Source organism: Oncorhynchus gorbuscha, linkage group LG21 (genome assembly GCF_021184085.1).
Source record: "Oncorhynchus gorbuscha isolate QuinsamMale2020 ecotype Even-year linkage group LG21, OgorEven_v1.0, whole genome shotgun sequence".
Classification (NCBI taxonomy): Eukaryota; Metazoa; Chordata; class Actinopteri; order Salmoniformes; family Salmonidae; genus Oncorhynchus; species Oncorhynchus gorbuscha.
The window spans coordinates 16252641-16270522 of record NC_060193.1 but is presented as its reverse complement, the minus strand read 5'-3'; the positions used below and the strand labels follow the sequence as shown (position 1 = coordinate 16270522).

Below are 17882 nucleotides of genomic sequence, written 5' to 3'. Positions count from 1 at the left end.
TTCACCCAACACTTAAACTATACATTCGTCCTATCCTGATTTTTTCAAACGATTTTAAGCACAAACGTTATGACACATTTACTATTCCAATATAAAGTATGTTATTGGTCACAGAAATGTTATTGATTATTCATCACTTCATTACATCTGGGTGATTAAATTATTTCCAGTGGGCGATTAAACCCGGCCTAATGGGTAAATCTTGTTTACCCACATTTTCCTGCTCTCTTCTCTTCCCCTCTTCCTCCCTCCCTGTCCCCTGGCCTGAAATGGATTTCGCCCGGCCTGCAGGTTATGCAGATCAGACCAATTAAATATCCTTGTTGTTAGCTTACCAATCAGCCTGACAGTCAGTGTATCCCTCGACTAAGCCAAACAATCTGATCAGGCTGCCCCCCCCCCCCCCCCCACACACACACCACCCCCTAAGTGGCTAATGACCTCCGAGGCGCATAATCCGTCTCAAAACAACTACAACGATGCTAATTGCATCTAGCTATAAATACCGGTTGACTCTTGGCGTTCATTCTTTAGCCTACTAGAACGGCCTGAACTCCTGGAAGCGCATGACCCCGCCACGAATCTTCTCACATATAGCATAGCTCGCCAATACCGGGAAAAGAGAAGACACAACTTATATAAGCAACTCGCTACCAATCAGATTTTGTTTGGTGTCTTTTTCCACTGCAAAACTAGGCCTATATTTGACTCAACTGAACTTTCACATCACTCTGTAGGCGCACGGTGACCGTGGTGCGTAAAAGGCCACTTCCAGCGGGTTTTGCTTCATCGCGGGCTACGGTCTCTTTATTTGAACACGCACCAGGCAGCTGGAATGATATGACCATTGGCCATGTCAATTTAGCAAATTTAGACTATTTTGTTTGTTGACAAAGTCTGAGAACAACGAAATATGTTTCCTCTGCCTATGTTCACCCCGGAGCAAGTGGCTCGGGTGTGCGAGAACCTCGAGGAGACCGGCGACATCGAGCGCCTTGGGCGGTTCTTATGGTCCCTGCCTGCCGCTGTCCCTGGCTCCGCGGGGGAGGCTCTCAACCGCCACGAGTCAGTGATGCGCGCCAGGGCGCTGGTTGCCTTCCACGGAGGAAACTTCGAGGCGCTTTACCAGATCCTCCAGAGCCACCGCTTTACGCGAGAGTCTCACGCCAAGCTCCAAGATCTGTGGCTAGATGCGCACTACCGCGAGGCGGAGCGGCTCCGAGGCCGTGCCCTGGGACCCGTGGAGAAGTACCGCATCCGCAAGAAGTTCCCACTGCCTCGCACCATTTGGGACGGCGAGCAGAAGACGCACTGCTTTAAGGTGAGACACCAAGCTGTAAGTAATATTCTTTCGCACCAATAGTAGTTAGGCACTTTACCTTCCATAACTATAGTGACGCACCTTTCCATGATCCATTTTACGCACCACCTGGCTATATATTAGATAATAATATATATATGTAGCTACTTATATCGAACTCATATCTGTAACCATGCATTTCAATACTTGGGTATACTGAGCTGACTCACTGAATGCTAATTTGTAAAACTTTTTTTTTAAACATTCTTACAATGAACCATTTGAAATGAATTCAGAAGGTCCCATTATGGCACGTTGGCATATTAAGTCTAAATGACATGGACGTTTCTCCAGCCCTGATCGCTCTTAACGCAAACTCTAGGGTCAATGCCACCCTGCAAGGTTAGAAATAGTAAATCACTTAATCTCGGTTAACCTAGAACTAAAATGGGGCGTAATTTGGTCAGCTGTTATCTTTAGGTAGTCTGTTCACGAAAGATTATACATCACGTAGGCTATTTATAAATAGAAACGAATTTGTTTTATTATGTTTTACGTCTTTACTTAAAATAACAACGGTGTAGTTGATATTTGCATAAAAAAACACTTCATTTATGTGTGTTCTGCTGATATAGAATGATTTTGTTTTTGCAAGTTATGAATACTCAATATTTAACATGGCTCTGTTTTTACAGGATTGTGGGTAATTCAAATATTGTGGACTTTTACACAATGTTGTATAAATGTTTAAAGAAAAAAAAGTAGATTTCTTTCTAAAATTGTATGAAGCAGTTTGTTGTTCTGAGGTGTAATTGATCATGATGAACGGATATCAAAACAGTCAGACAAATTGACGTTCAATAATGACAGATGCCATTTCCACCACCAACAAGTTAATGTGCACCACTCTTGATGACAGAGGCTAATGCAGCATCTTGTAATGCTTACAGCTCTTCCCGTTTACTGCTAGAGGAATGAGCACTGTGATCGACAAATGCCTGCTAAAGGCAGGTTAAAATGACAAGTCATCAAATATCAAATACATTAAACAATATTAAACATTAAGACACAACCACTGGAAATTACTAATCAGAACTACTTACCAATTACACTTGAAAACAATTTGTAAGGAAGGTTAATCATTTAAGTAGAAGGGATCCCACATTTTTATGTTCAGTACAACAAATATTCCATTCAAGTAACTACAATCGTTATAGTTCAGAATATATAATGCAATTTAGTGTCAAAAAGTTCATAAAACAAAAGTATTTACAACTTTTTTTTAAATAACCATATGGGTGGTGATGTCACTTTATTAATTCAGTTTTGAACACTGCAATACTTTGAGTTGGGTTACTTCAATGGTTCTAGGCTACGGGTTTCCACACAAAAATGGAGTTATCAGAAGTAATGACTTTTTACAGTGCAGGGAAGCAATAGATGACTGTCTCTACAATCTGATTGCTCAACCATCTCTCGCTTTGCCACTGATCAATATGCATCAGCAACTATGTGTGGAATCACAAAACCAATGTGATGAAAGTGAACCTGAATAGGCTACATAAAATAATATATATTTCATTGAAAAGTATTCTCAAACTTGATTTTGTTCTAAATCTCAACATGTAAAGGACATGGGCGGGAAGTCATGCCTCTGCTTTTCAACCTCAGCCTGGGTACCAGTTTGTTTGTGCTAACAATCCACTCCTCATATGACACAGAGTAAAAGGAGTGGAATTTTAGCACAAAACAGGTCTGGATGTCAGGCTACTTCAACTTGCAGGTAGTAATCCAGGGGTTAAAGAGCACCAGACAAGCCTGTTAAACAGGGACTGTGCTGCCGTATGCTAGGGCTGTAGTTCATGGCCTGTGTCTCAAATGGCACCATATTCCCTATAGAGTGCACTGCTTCTTACCCAAACTCTATGGACCCTGGTCAACGGGGTTCCATTTGGGACAAAGCCATGGAGAGAGTCAGTCTGCTTAAGCCGTGTGTGTCAGAGACCACCTGTGGCACTATTTTACTCTGGGGTTTCCATCCCTCACAGCAGTGAGCAATCACCTAGGCTGTGTTCCAAAATGGCACCCTATTCTTTCTATAGTGCACTACTTTTGGTCAGCGTCAATAGGGAACATCCCTGGTAATGATAGGGGAGCAGACAGCACTTCAACCAACTAAACCCAATGAAATGCATATGAAAGCACTTGCTTCAGGGCAGGGAATAGGCATTTCAGAACATACAGCGTAAAGATCCATGACTGACCTAGTAGCCCGATACTTAACCCTGGACAGATACACACTTTGAGCAGGTCACATTTCCACAGACGGTCCATGGACGTTAAACAATATAAGCCCCGTGTGTCAGTCTCTGGCCCAGGTTGTTGTCTACAAGATTGAAGGGATAACGTCTGTGCCTGAGCATTAGGTGAAAGGGCAGAGGCTGAGCGCTCACTGTTGCTATAGACAGTATATAGGTCAGGGGGGCTTAGGGGATATCCCCACTCCCCAGGTTACATCAGTACTAAGCTTTTCATCCTGAGCCAATATACAGTGCAACATATTCATGTTGATAATGTGGATTATAATTATTATCCCTTAAATCCAATTATTTCATCCAATTATACGATTATTTGGTTGTAATGTCTTAGGACTAGGAGATCTTCTCTAACTGATATCAATGGAGGTAGCCTAGTAAAGACACTACACCAACATACTGTATACACTACTGGTCAAAAGTTTTAGAACACCTACTCTTTCAAGGATTTTTCTTTATTTGTACTATTTTATACATTGTAGAATAATAGTGAAGACATCAAAACTATGTAGTAATACATATGGAATCATGTAGTAACCATAAAAGTGTTAAACAAATCAAAATACATATTATATTTGAGATTCTTCAAATAGCGACCCTTTTCCTTGATGACAGCTTTGCACACTCTTGGAATTCTCTCAACCATCTTCACCTGGAATGCTTTTCCAACAGTCTTGAAGGTGTTCCCACATAACCATCTCAATTTGGTTAAGGTCGGGGGATTGTGGAGGCCAGGTCAACTGATGCAGCACTCCATCACTCTCCTTCTTGGTAAAATAGCCCTTACATAGCCTGGAGGTGTGTTGGGTCATTGTCCTGTTGAAAAACAAATGATAGTCCCACTAAGCCCAAACCAGATGGGGTGGCACATCACTGCAGAATGCTGTGGTAGCCATGCTGGTTAAGTGTGCCTTGAATTCTAAATAAATTACAGACAGTGTCACCAGCAAAGCCCCCCCACACCATAATACCTCCTCCTCCATGCTTTAAGGTGGGAAATACTCATGTGGAAATCATCTGTTCACCCACATCGCGTCTCACAAAGATACGGTGGTTGGAAGCAAAAATTTCCAATTTGGCCTCCAGACCAAAGGACAAACTTCCACTGGTCTAATGTCCATTGCTCATGTTTCTTGGCCCAAGCAAGTCTCTTCTTCTTATTAGTGTCCTTTAGTAGTGGTTTCCTTGCAGCAATTCGACCATGAAGGCCTGATTCACACAGTCTCCTCTGAACAGTTGATGTTGAGATGTGTCCTTTACTTGAACTCTGTGAAGCATTTATTTGGGCTGCAATTTCTTAGGCTGGTAACTCTAATGAACTTATCCTCTGCAGCGGAGGTAACTCTGGGTCTTCCATTCCTGTGGCGATCCTCATGAAAGCCAGCTTCGTCATAGCGCTTGATGGTTTTTACGACTGCTCTTGAAGAAACTTCCAAAGTTCTTGAAATTTTCCGTATTGATTGACCTTCATGTCTTAAAGTAATGATGGACTGTAATTTTTCTTTGCTTATTTGAGATGTTCATGTCATAATATGGATTTGGTGTTTTACCAAATAGGGCTATCTTCTGTATCCCCCCCCCCACACACACACACCTTGTCACAACACAACTGATTGGCTCAAACGCATTAAGGAAAGAGATTCCACAAATTCACTTTTAAGAACGCACACCTGCATTCATGAAGCTGGTTGAGAAAATGCCAAGAGTGTGCAAAGCTGTCATCAAGGCAAAGGGTGGCTACTTTGAAGAATCTCAAATTTAAAACACATTTTGGTTACTACATGATTCCATATGTGTTATTTCATAGTTTTGATGTCTAGACTATTAGTCTACAAAGTAGAAAATAGTGAAAATAAAGAAAAACTGTTGAATGAGGAGGTGTTCTAAAACTTTGGACTGGTAGTGTGTGTCAAATCTCATTGTGATAGATAGAACCAACACTGTTGGTTACATGAAGCAGGAAACTGACCATTATTGTGTCCTTTATGTATCACAGGAGAGAACTCGCAGCCTGCTCAGAGAGTGGTACCTCCAGGACCCGTACCCAAACCCGTCCAGGAAACGGCACCTGGCCCAGGCCACGGGACTCACGCCCACACAGGTCGGCAACTGGTTCAAGAACCGACGCCAGAGAGACAGGGCTGCATCGGCAAAGAACATGTACGTTAAGACAGACAGGAACTCTACTCAGCCGAAACCTTTTAACTTTTTGTGTCTTGTTGAACATTTTAGAAATTAAATTAAATGAAGAAAAAAAATAATATATATAAGTCATTTAAAAATAATAATATAGGACTGTGGACATCTTAATTTTGTTTTACATCAAATACATAACCAATGCTGCACCCTGGACTCGGGGGTACACGTAGCATAGTAAACAGATATCCAGGACACTCCAATTAGTATCATACCTTATGTTTCGTATGCTATGTATTATTTTGTGGATGTCTATCATACATTTTGTATGATATGTTACGAATTACAATTCTTAGGATATGTTACGAATTTGCCAAACGTGATATGTTACAAATTCCAATTTGTTGTGGCTACTGTTGACCAGGTGGTTAAGGGTTAGGAGTTAGGTTAAAGGGTTAAGGTTAGGGTTAGGGGAAGGGTTAGTTACATGTCGAGTAGCTAAAAAGTAGTCGCTAAAAAGTAGTAAGTAGTTGAATAGTTGCTAATTAGCTAAAATGCTAAAGTTATCCGTCATGATATTCAATCACGCAGGTTTTGGGTTGCTAGATGTTTGCGTTATACGCCCGACCAACCACCATACTTTTTTTGTTGCCTTAAATAGCCTTCTATCTTATGTAACCATACCAAATGTAACATAACATGTTCATTTTAGTGTCCCGGATTTACAATTACTATGTTACGTCTAGCCCATGAGACCAGGCTGAATGCTCTCGTTGAGAGAGAGTACCAGTTAGGTACCACTTAAACCAACCATGTATCTCTAAAAACTAAAACATACTCCTCTCTCTTTCTTCTCTCTTCTCTCAGACTGCAGCAGGACCCCACCCACCTGCCTTCCGGAAGCTCCCCTGAGGGTTCTGCCCAGGAGCATCACGCCCACCACCCCCGCCTGCTGGCCGCCTCTCCGCGTCACCCGGGCAGCCCAGAGGCCAGCGACTGCAGCACGAGCACCGACCCCCGGGGCACTGGCACCTCCACCCCAGACCACTACGTTAGCAGCGACAGCGAGTTCGAATCCTGAGGGTCGGGTCACTGACCACAGCAGGCGAGAGGCTCTCATTGGTTAATTAAATCCTGAAGAGAGAGGCAGTCATCAGCCAGGAAGGACCGACCCCACAGATATATAGAGACAATAGACACTGTAGAACTACTATGTCTGTAGCTTGAGATTGGACACTTGGACAGGAAGTTCTCTATGAGAGACTTGATATGGACACTTGATGTGGTTGCTAGTGGACGAATGGGGAGGGGTGGGGATTTGGTGATTAGACCATCTACAAACACATGCACTTAAAATGCACCATCGCACATGACTGTAAGGTAAACTGTTACTAAGTACCATATGACTGTGCAAATGACTGCTATAAAAACCCACTACAATTCTCTGTTCTGTAGATTTGGACTACAACGTGGGTAGAAAGCAGTCAGTCAGCAGCGATAACATATTCTAGGACAGCAATTCTCAGGCACGTTATTTATAGAAAGAATATAAACATACAAAGTCGTAGAGTAATTACTGAGCTTGAATTATAATATTATATGCTTTGATACTTAATGGTTTCAACTCATCGGGGGTCTATTTTTGAGTAGTCGATCATTGAGCGCTAGCTTTAATCCCATTTATTAATTAGCCCCTTACAATAACCACTGCCTTCTGTAGGCTGTTGGTTTCCTACATGATCAGTCGTTGGTGGACGCAAAACTGCTTGATTGGATTGGACAGATCTGCATTTCTCTTCATACACGTCACTGCCTTAAGAAGGAAGTATATTGGCATCACAGCCTCAATCTTCTAGTCTGGCTAACATTAGGCACCGTTGCAGACCATAACTGTCCCTAAAGCTAACACAGCCTAAAAAAATGGTCTCTAGACAATCTTGTAATGCATGGATATAGACATTACACATCACTATACATGGTGGTTTAAATGTTTTCCTGTATTATGATCATGTGACTACTGTATAACAATGTTGATGTGTATCCAAAACATCCTCATTCTAACATTATCCAGTTCAAACCTGTTATATCCTTTTAGACTGTGGTTGGAGGCATCATTCAGTGTGGAATCCTCTGTGCAGATTTCACTAGAGATGTCCTTGCAGGAATTGCCTGTCAGAGCAAAACAAAATAAGTGGGATAAAAATGAAATGAAAGCAAGATTGATAAAGTGAAGCACAACTTGGTCTTAACTCATTGATGTGCCTATAAACGTTTGAGGGCTGAATGACCTGTTTAACATGACCGTTTCATCTTTATATATTTTTAATTTAACCAGGAAAATCAGCTAAGAACGAATTCTTATTTACAATGACGGCCTACCGGGGAACAGTAGGTTAACTGCCTTGTTCAGGGGCAGAACAACAGATTTTTACCTTGTCCGCTCAGGGATTCGATCCAGCAACCACTCGGTTACTAGTCCAACGCTCTAACCCAGGAGTGGGAAATTCCAGTCCCCGAGGACTTGATTGGTGTCACAGTTTTGCACCAGCCCCAGCTAACACACCTGACTCAAATAATCACTTAATCATGATCTTCAGTTTAGAACGCAATTTGATTCATCAGCTGTGTTTACTAGGGATGGAGAACAAGTGTGACACCAATCAAGCCCTCGAGGACTGGAGTTGCCCACCCCTGGTCTAACCACTAGGCTACCTGCCACCCCATATGGGCCTACCCATATAAATATCACCATACAATACATTGTCATGGGATTCATTCATAGAAAAATAAGTATTTTGTAAAAATGTGTCTGATGTATGCATTTGGAATAAATGAAAGTATTTTTATCCAAACCTGCTGAAGTCTGTGAACAACGAGTCCACAAGCGTTTCCAGGATGGAACCATATTGTTTGTTTGTTCGGGAGGGGGGCTCATATGCATTGTGTTTTCTGACAAATAATTTGCTGAACTCTAAACCTTATCTAAATCTTAGAATGAATAATGTGGCAAATGAGGAGACTAAACTGCTTGGTGTAACCCTAGATTGTAGACTGACATGGTGAAAACATATTGATGCAACGGTTGCCAAGATGGGGAGAGGTCTGTCCCTGACCAAGCACAACTCTGCTTTCTTGACATCACAATCAACCAATCAAGTCCTAGTTTTATCACACCTGGACTACAGCCCAGTTATTTGATCAAGTACTGCAAAGAAGGACATAGAGAAATTACAGTTGGCCCAGAACAGAGCAGCCCAGCTGGCCCTTCAATGTACACAGAGGGCTAATATCAACAACATGCATGCCAATCTCTCCTGACTCAAAGTACTGTAGAGGAGAGGTTGACTGCATCACTACATGTCTTTGTGAGAGGTATTGATGTGTTGTCAGCACTGAGCTGTCTGTCCAAAAGACTAGCACACAGCTCATACCCCACAAGACTTCTTCACAGCCCCCAAGTCCAGAACACAGGCTAGGAGACGCACAGTACTATATAGAGCCATGACTACATGGAACTCTCTTCCACATCAAGTAACTCAAGTGACCAGTAAAATGTTACTTAAAAGCAGATATAAAAAAAAATACACCTCATGGAACAGCATGGACTGTGAAGACACACACACACAGACACACACACAGACATGCACACACACACACACACACACACACACACACACACACACACACACACACACACACACACACACACACACACACACACACACACACACACACACACACACACACACACACACACACACACACACACACACACACACACACACACACACACACACACATACTCTACAATCAGACACACATTGTGATATTGTACATTTTAAATTGTAAATGTGTAATATTGGAGCAATATACATTTGTATAAAGCACAGTGTCTTGTATGATGTATTGTTTTATTATGATGTATTGTTATAACTCTGGTTGGACTCCAGGAAGTGTAGCTGCTGCTGCTAATTGGGGATCCTAATAAAATACTAAATACTAAAAATGTGCTGGTTGTGTGAATCAGACAGTGTATAATTGAACTAATAAGAGTTATTTTGACAACACTAGCCTTCCTGTACGCAAGGTCGGCGTCGCCCCCCTCTCCGTTATTTTGACCCCGCCCACATTTCAAATTACGGAAGGAAGAAGAATACAGCTGCTGTAGCTCCTATATGCATTTTGCATGAATATTTTCCGCATGTTTTCAAAGCAATCAAAACGTGTTGCTTAATTGGATTAGCCCACCTGAGAGCCCCGGCTGGAGGGAACAGATTGAGATCCTCTCCTCTCCAGCAGCATCAGTGGACCATGGACAGTGAGGGCAGAAAGGTTGTCGTCTGTGACAATGGCACAGGGGTGAGTGAGTGTCGATTTAACGTTATTTAAAAAAAGTTTTTTATCACTACCCCATGGAGTTTAAAAAAAATGATAACACTGAATGTTTATTTAGGATTTGGGAATAAATTATGAGAGTAGTAATATGTATTGGAATTTAACAATTTCCAATAAATCATAGACAATATCTTAATCACGTGTATTTGTGTTGATAACAACAGCACAAATTAAGTTGTTTTCTAAGCACCCTGCTACAAAGCTGCAACGTTTTATTCATAAAGGAGATAACAGTGTCTGTCACAGTAAACGGTATGGTGTCGTAGAAGCCTATGAAGCAAGCTGCTCTCTCTGCGCGCTAGGTAAGGGTGTGGGTCTAATATGGGTGCGCGTCTGTCTGGACTTGTCACAGACTCCTCTTATCTACACACACTGCCATACATGGTGTTGATGTCGTGGAGTGAGCTGTTATTGAACGGGAAGAAGGAACACAAGCTAAGAATTGAAACGATTCTCCATTCCCCATGCTTCTTGAGTTCACTCGCACCATATCAATGGCTATTGGAAGCCCCTTTAAACTTCCTGTCCCGCAAAAGCGCACTAGAATCATGAGCTACATGTTAACTGATGACTGTAGGCTAGCTTACCCCACCTCCACTTGTGGCTGGTGCTTGGAATGTATTGTACACCTCCAGGCTATGGAATGTGTCTTGGCTACATAGACAAGTTAGGGCATTTTAATAAATGGTGTTGTAAGCACACAGGTAAACAGACAGAAATGTCCCGATAAAATGTATAATGTACTATTTCAAGATGCGTTTTTACAGTGTTGTTGCTGACTTGATACAGTTTGACACATCCACTTTTAATGTTGAACTGAAAATATTTTGCAGAAGTTCATCACAAGAGAAGTGACATTATCTGTGGTTCAATTTTGGTTTCCGCTCAATGCACAAAAGCAAGGACTTTTTCAGTAGCTCGAACTGTCCCTCACCCCTCATATTGAAAGTGTGTTGAATGTGTATTTAAGGACTACAGAAAGTGTATTGAAATACTATTGAAAGACTGTTGAAAGTATGCAACAGCATCATGTTTCTTTCATATTGGTTCCCATGCAGTTTGTCAAGTGTGGCTTCGCTGGCTCCAACTTCCCAGAGCATATCTTCCCTGCCTTGGTGGGTCGGCCCATCATCCGATCAAACAACAAAGTTGGAAACATCGAGATTAAGGTGAGGTCAACGGAGCAAGTTGATCTCTAGCCTAAACACTGACAGAGCCACAGAAGAGTCCTCTGCTCTTTGCTGTGCTGTGTATGATTGTGAAAGCATCAGTTGAATATTAGCCATCTCCAAACACTGTCAATCCCCTCTCTGACAATCATGTTTGAGAGCTAGCCTAATATCTTAAAATTGCCATGTCTGTACTCTGTATGCATATTTCTGTATGATCAAATGCATCCAAACCATCTCCCTTTTTGACCCCCGAACCCTGGGCCTGACCTCCAACCTCTAACCCCTAACCTATAGGACCTGATGGTGGGTGACGAGGCCAGTGAGTGTCGCTCCATGCTGGAGGTGTCCTACCCCATGGACAACGGCATGGTGCGCTCCTGGGAAGACATGCTTCACCTGTGGGACTACACCTTCGGCCCAGAGCGCCTGGACATCAGCCCCCCAGACTGCAAGGTCACCATTCTTTTATTTGTCCTTTTTCCTTTAATAAGCTTTTTAGGCAGGTTACTGGGATTGAGATAAAATCACATTTCTGAAGGAGAGACATGGGTATGAAATCCATTTAGTCTGTTAAACTTCCAGTGTTTTAGTGGACTATTAGGAAGATGGTTTGTTTAGAAAACACTTTTTACAGTCCACCTGCCTTCTTGTTGTAATGTTACGGATCAATGAAGTTTCATTTGATTCAAGGTGCTTCTGACGGAACCGCCCATGAACCCCACTAAGAACCGTGAGAAGATCGCTGAGGTCATGTTTGAGACCTACCAGTTCCACGGCATCTACGTCGCAATCCAGGCCGTGCTCACTCTCTATGCCCAGGGTAAGGGGAGACTAGACCCACAGACATGGTTCTCCCTGTAATATCTAATGATATACTGTAGTATAAATGCCCAGACTTACCTCAGCGGGCTGACAGACTCTTGTAAGGAGCTGATTCAAACCCACATTCGCTTTCATACGGTCTGTTATGTGACCCTGTGTGTCCTGCCTTGTCCTGTCTCTAGGTTTGTTGACAGGCGTAGTTGTGGATTCGGGGGACGGGGTGACCCATATATGTCCTGTGTACGAGGGCTACTCTCTACCCCACCTCACACGCAGGCTGGACATTGCTGGACGTGACATCACGCGCTACCTCATCAAGGTGTGTTTCTACATATATTACCACCTCGTCACATTATGAACCAAACTATGCCTTTATATCCCTTGTGTCAATCATAATCAATGCAAACTTCTTAGAAATTGACAGTTGAATTCGTTTTTAGTTATTTATGGCCCGAGAGAAGCTGTTTCTTCACCTATGATCCCTCTCAGTTGCTGTTGATGCGTGGCTATGCCTTTAACCACTCGGCTGACTTTGAGACGGTCCGCATGCTGAAGGAGAAGCTGTGCTACGTGGGATACAACATCGAGCAGGAGCAGAGACTGGCTACAGAGACCACCGTGCTGGTGGAGTCATACATGGTACTGTAGAAAACGCCTCTTCTCTCATGTCAATCAGAGAGAATGTTCATTATTATTTATGAATGGTCTCTTAGCCTGGGTGGCAGTCTGTTTATAGCAATGTAGCAATGTTGCAAAACTCCCAGGCTAACCTATATGAATCTCCTACCTATAGCTTCTGCACTGTATATCAATCATGACATAAAACGAAACCCATCAGAGAATAGAGGTGTGAATTTGTAAGTAATATAATAATAGATCATTAAGCAGACACTTTATCCAAACAGTCATGCACATTTTCAATGTATTAGTGGTCCCGGGAATTGAACCCAGTATACTGACGTTGCAAGCACCATGCTCTACCAACTGAGCTACCGAGAACCACATAATTTATTTATTTAACTCGCTCTATGCTACAGCTGCCTGACGGTCGTCAGGTGATGGTGGGAGGGGAGCGGTTCGGAGCCCCGGAGGCCCTCTTCCAGCCCCACCTCATCAACGTAGAGGGTGCAGGCGTGGCTGAGCTGCTGTTCAACACCATCCAGGCTGCTGACATAGATCTCAGGTCAGATATACACCCTCCTGCTGTTGGTCTCCACATGGTTTAACTGATACTGTAGCCTCATCCTGTACTGTGTGGTGCTGTAGCCAACTTCTCTATTGTTTGTTTTTAATGCCATACAAGTGGAGGAGGCCAGCCTATAGCGTCAGGTCCTACAGTACATTACATTGTGGGCTGTGCTAGAGTTAGAGATCTGTGCAAGTGTTACATAGTTGTTCTATATATGTGGATATTACCAATAGAGCCCAAGCTATTTTGTTTGGTAGCTGTACTAAATGTATGAAGCAATGGTATTATAAACCTATAGTTGACTTATTAAATTACAATTAAAACTGTATGCAAACATACAGTTGAAGTTGGAAGTTTACATACACTTAGGTTGGAGTCATTAAAACTCGTTTTTCAACCACTACACAAATTTCTTGTTAACAAACTATAGTTTTGACAAGTCGTTTAGGACATCTGCTTTGTGCATGACACAAGTAATTTTTCCAACAATTGTTTACAGACAGATTATTTCACTTATAATTCACTGTATCACAATTCCAGTGGGTCAGAAGTTTACATACACTAAGTTGGATGTGCCTTTAAACATCTTGGAAAATTCCAGAAAATAATGTCATGGCTTTAGAAGCTTCCGATAGGCTAATTGACATCATTTAAGTCAATTGGAGGTGTACCTGTGGATGTATTTCAAGGTCTACCTTTAAACTCAGTGCCTCTTTGCTTGGCATCATGGGAAAATCAAAAGAAATCAGTCAAGACCTCAGAAAATAAATTGTAGACCTCCAGAAGTTTGGGTCATCCATGGGAGCAATTTCCAAATGCCTGAAGGTACCACTTTCATCTGTACAAACAATAGTACACCAGTATAAACACCATGGGACCACGCAGCCGTCATACTGCTCAGGAAGGAGATACGTTCTGTCTCCTAGAGATGAGTGTACTTTGGTGCAAAAAGTGCAAATCAATCTCAGAACAACAGCAAAGGACCTTGTGAAGATGCTGGAGGAAACTTACAAAAGTATCGATATCCACAGTAAAACGAGTCCTATATCGACATAACCTGAAAGGCCGCTCAGCAAGGAAGAAGCCACTGCTCCAAAACATACATAAAAAAGCCAGACTATGGTTTGCAACTGCACATGAGGACAAAGATCGTACTTTTTGGAGAAATATCCTCTGATCTGATGAAACAAAAATATAACAGTTTGGCCATAATGACCATCGTTATGTTTGGAGGGAAAAGGGGGAGGCTTGCAAGCCGAAAAACACCATCCCAACCATGAAGAACGGGGGTGGCAGAATCATGTTGTGGGGGTGCTTTGCTGCAGGAGGGACTGGTGCACTTCACAAAATAGATGGCATCATGAGGAAAGCAAAGTATGTGGATATATTGAAGCAACATCTCAAGACATCAGTCATGAAGTTAAAGCTTGGTCGCAAATGGGTCTTCCAAATGGACAATGACCCCGAGCATACTTCCAAAGTTGTGGCAAAATGGCTTAAGGACAACAAAGTCAAGGAATTGGAGTGGCCATCACAAAGCTCTGACCTCAATCCTATAGAAAATATGTGAGCAGAACTGAAAAAGCGTGTGCGAGCAAGGAGGCCGACAAACCTGACTCAGTTACACCAGCTATGTCAAGAGGAATGAACCAAAATTCACCCAACTTATTGTGGGAAGCTTGTGGAAGGCTATTCAAAATGTTTGACCCAAGTTAAACAATTTAAAGGCAATGCTACCAAATACGAATTGAGTGTATGTAAACTTTTGACCCACTGGGAATATGATGAAAAAAGAAAAAGCGAAATAATTATTCTCTCTACTATTATTCTGACATTTCACATTCTTAAAATAAGTGGTGATCCTAACTGACCTAAAACAGAATATTTTTACTGGGATTAAATGTCAGGAATTGGGAAAAACGGAGTTTAAATGTATTTGGCTAAGGAGTATGTAAACTTCCGACTTCAACTGTACATACATACCTTTTGTCTTCTACCATATTGTTTCTCTCTCCTTAAGGTCTGACTTGTACAAGCACATTGTTCTGTCAGGAGGCACCACTATGTACCCCGGCCTTCCCTCCAGACTGGAGAGGGAGATCAAACAGCTGTACCTGGAGAAGGTGCTGCAGGGGGACACTGAGAAACTTTCTGTAAGCACACACACACACATGCAAGGAAACGCACACATGCACACACATGTATGGACACACACACACATACAAACACACATTACACACACAGTACACACACACACACCCATAGTACAATACGTAAACCTGTGTAATGATATAGATGGTGTTATATGTTCCTTTATCTTAGTTTACTGTGTATTTTTCTACACTCTCCCCTACCTGTCCCCCCTCCCTTCCTCTCTGCAGAAGTTTAAGATCCGCATTGAGGACCCCCCAAGCCGTAAACATATGGTGTTTATGGGTGGAGCGGTGCTGGCCAACATCATGAAGGACAAGGAGTCCTTCTGGCTGAGCCGTGCTGACTACCTGGAGAAAGGCCTGAGGGTTCTGGACAAACTGGGGTGTGGTGTGAAGTAGAGGTGAAATAGAGGTGGTTAGCTAGGGTCACACACAGACACAGACACAGACAGAGATAAGGCCTGAGGGTTCTGGACAAACTGGGGTGTGGTGTGAAGTAGAGGTGAAATAGAGGTGGTTAGCTAGGGTCACACACAGACACATACACAGACACAGACACAGACACAGACAGAGATAAGGTCTGGGGGTGCTGGACAATCTGGGGTGCAGCAGTAGACAGAAGTCTGGGAGTCCTGGGTTATATTCACTAGGCTCCAAGAAACGATGTGCTAAAAACAACCCTATTTGGGTTATTTGGTAACTCAGCGCTGGTTAAATAGTGGACAGAACACCTAGGGTTATTTTGACCAACAAGTTGGGTTGTTGGGATTACCCAAACATGGGTTCATTTAGCCATCAGCTGGGTATTTTTACTCTCACGCTGGGTTGACCTAGCAGCTGGATCTTTTTTAACAGGAGGCGTGACTTATTAGGGGTGTGTCTTTCAGCAAGATCTTATCGGTCACCCATGAGATTAAATGTCATTACTGTTCATTACAGTTCATTACAGTATGTTAAGTCTGTTGTAAGAGAATAACATTTTCATATTCGTCACTGTCAACTTTCCAAGTTGTTTCGTACTGTCAAGTTAACATATTGTATTGCATACAATACAACAATTATACAGTACAATACACTTGTAAGGTTTCATATTTTTACCATTTGAATTCTCACTGTGTCTAATGGAATCATTTTGAAGTAGCCATTGTTTCAAATGCATATGCAAATAAATATAACTGACGTTAGCCTAAACGTTAGCCTAAACGTTAGCCTAAACGTTAGCCTAAACGTTAGCCTAAATACAAATTGAATAAAGTGAATGTCATTGTTTTTGATGACTGACTAGCAGTGGTGGAAAGTTCTTAAATAAAAAATACTTTAAATTACTACTTCTGTAGTTTTTTGGGTATCTGTACTTTACTATTTATATGTTTGACTACTTTTACTTTTTCTCCATTACATTCCTAAATAAAATATTGTACTTTTTACTCCATACATTTTCCCTGAAACCCAGAAGTACTCGTTACATTTCGATAACTTAGTAAGACAAGAAAATAGTCAAATTCACACACGAGAATATCCCTGGTCATCCCTTTTACCTCTGATCTGGCAGATTTTCTAAACACAAATCCTTAGTTTGTAAATTATGTCCGAATAAAACAAGAATATTGTGCCGTCTTGTTTGCTTAATTTAAGGAATGTGAAGTGATTTATACTTTTACTTTTGATACTTAAGTATATTTTGGCAATTACATTTCCTTTTGATACTTAAGTACATTTAAAACCAAATACTTTTAGACTTTTACTCAAGTAGTATTTTACTGGATGACTTTCACTTTTACTGGAGTTATTTTCTACTAAGGTATCTTTACTTTTACTCAAGTATGACAATTGGGTACTTTTTCCACCACTGGCGAATAGCCATTTCTATTGGACGATAATTTGTGTCTTCAAAAAATGTTTTGATTACGTATTCACTGTCATAAATAATTTATGTAAATACATATTTGTTCATTCTGACAGTGGAGAGAATATGATTATTCAAAGATTTTGTGACAGTTGTGCTTTGATGTACTGGGAAGGGTTTGGGTCATTTTCCATTTCAATTCAGGAGATTCCTTGAAATTCCAATTCAAGAATAGCAAAACAATGTACAAAACATCTACAATGTATACAAAACATTAAGAAAACATTAAGAACACCTGGTTCTTTCCATAGACTGACCAGGTGAATCCAGGTGAAGGCTGTGGTCCCGTGTGGCTCAGTTGGTAGAGCGTGGCGCTAGCAAAGCCAGGGTCGTAGTTTTGATTTCCATGGACTGTAAGTCACTCTGGATAAGAGCGTCTGCTAAATGACTAAGATGTCGAATTAAGCTATGATCCCTTATTGATGTCACTTGTTAAATCCCCTTCAAATCAGTGTAGATGAAGGGGAGGAGACAGGTTAAAGGATTTTTAAGCC

General features: G+C 41.8%; 2 protein-coding genes and 1 long non-coding RNA gene across 4 annotated transcripts; 2 read left to right on the top strand and 1 right to left on the bottom strand.

Moving 5' to 3' along the window:
- The first annotated feature begins 522 nt into the window (after positions 1-522).
- On the top strand, positions 523-8603 carry LOC124007712 (homeobox protein SIX6-like). Of its 2 annotated transcripts, none has more exons than XM_046318427.1 (3): positions 523-1336; positions 5612-5775; positions 6619-8603. In XM_046318427.1, the coding sequence occupies exons 1-3, from the start codon at positions 914-916 to the stop codon at positions 6830-6832; spliced, it is 801 nt and encodes a 266-aa protein (XP_046174383.1). In that variant the 5' UTR covers positions 523-913; the 3' UTR covers positions 6833-8603. The 2 variants fall into 2 exon arrangements, with proteins under 2 accessions (XP_046174383.1, XP_046174384.1); XM_046318428.1 differs by having other exon boundaries at positions 524-1321.
- LOC124007713 lies at positions 5468-7927 on the bottom strand. The gene is made up of 3 exons (XR_006833996.1): positions 7830-7927; positions 6641-6885; positions 5468-5756 (listed from the first exon to the last, which is right to left on the bottom strand). It is a non-coding gene; the product is annotated as an uncharacterized LOC124007713 (long non-coding RNA).
- Positions 8604-9865: 1262 nt separating the features above from the next.
- LOC124008230 (actin-related protein 2-like) lies at positions 9866-16810 on the top strand. The gene is made up of 9 exons (XM_046319362.1): positions 9866-10110; positions 11205-11315; positions 11613-11771; positions 12009-12138; positions 12323-12459; positions 12630-12779; positions 13178-13323; positions 15350-15482; positions 15711-16810. Exons 1-9 carry the CDS (start codon positions 10063-10065, stop codon positions 15879-15881), a joined length of 1185 nt encoding a protein of 394 aa, XP_046175318.1. The 5' UTR covers positions 9866-10062; the 3' UTR covers positions 15882-16810.
- Positions 16811-17882: the final 1072 nt, after the last annotated feature.

Bases quoted from the DNA above. Each gene is read 5' to 3' on its own strand.
- LOC124008230 (XM_046319362.1), top strand. From the start codon at position 10,063: ATGGACAGTGAGGGCAGAAAGGTTGTCGTCTGTGACAATGGCACAGGG. The intron at 12,139-12,322 runs GTAAGGGGAGAC...TCCTGTCTCTAG, and splicing joins GCTCACTCTCTATGCCCAGG to GTTTGTTGACAGGCGTAGTT. The intron at 12,460-12,629 runs GTGTGTTTCTAC...GATCCCTCTCAG, and splicing joins TCACGCGCTACCTCATCAAG to TTGCTGTTGATGCGTGGCTA.
- LOC124007712 (XM_046318427.1), top strand. From the start codon at position 914: ATGTTTCCTCTGCCTATGTTCACCCCGGAGCAAGTGGCTCGGGTGTGC. The intron at 1,337-5,611 runs GTAAGTAATATT...TATGTATCACAG, and splicing joins TTAAGGTGAGACACCAAGCT to GAGAGAACTCGCAGCCTGCT. The intron at 5,776-6,618 runs GTACGTTAAGAC...CTCTTCTCTCAG, and splicing joins GCTGCATCGGCAAAGAACAT to ACTGCAGCAGGACCCCACCC.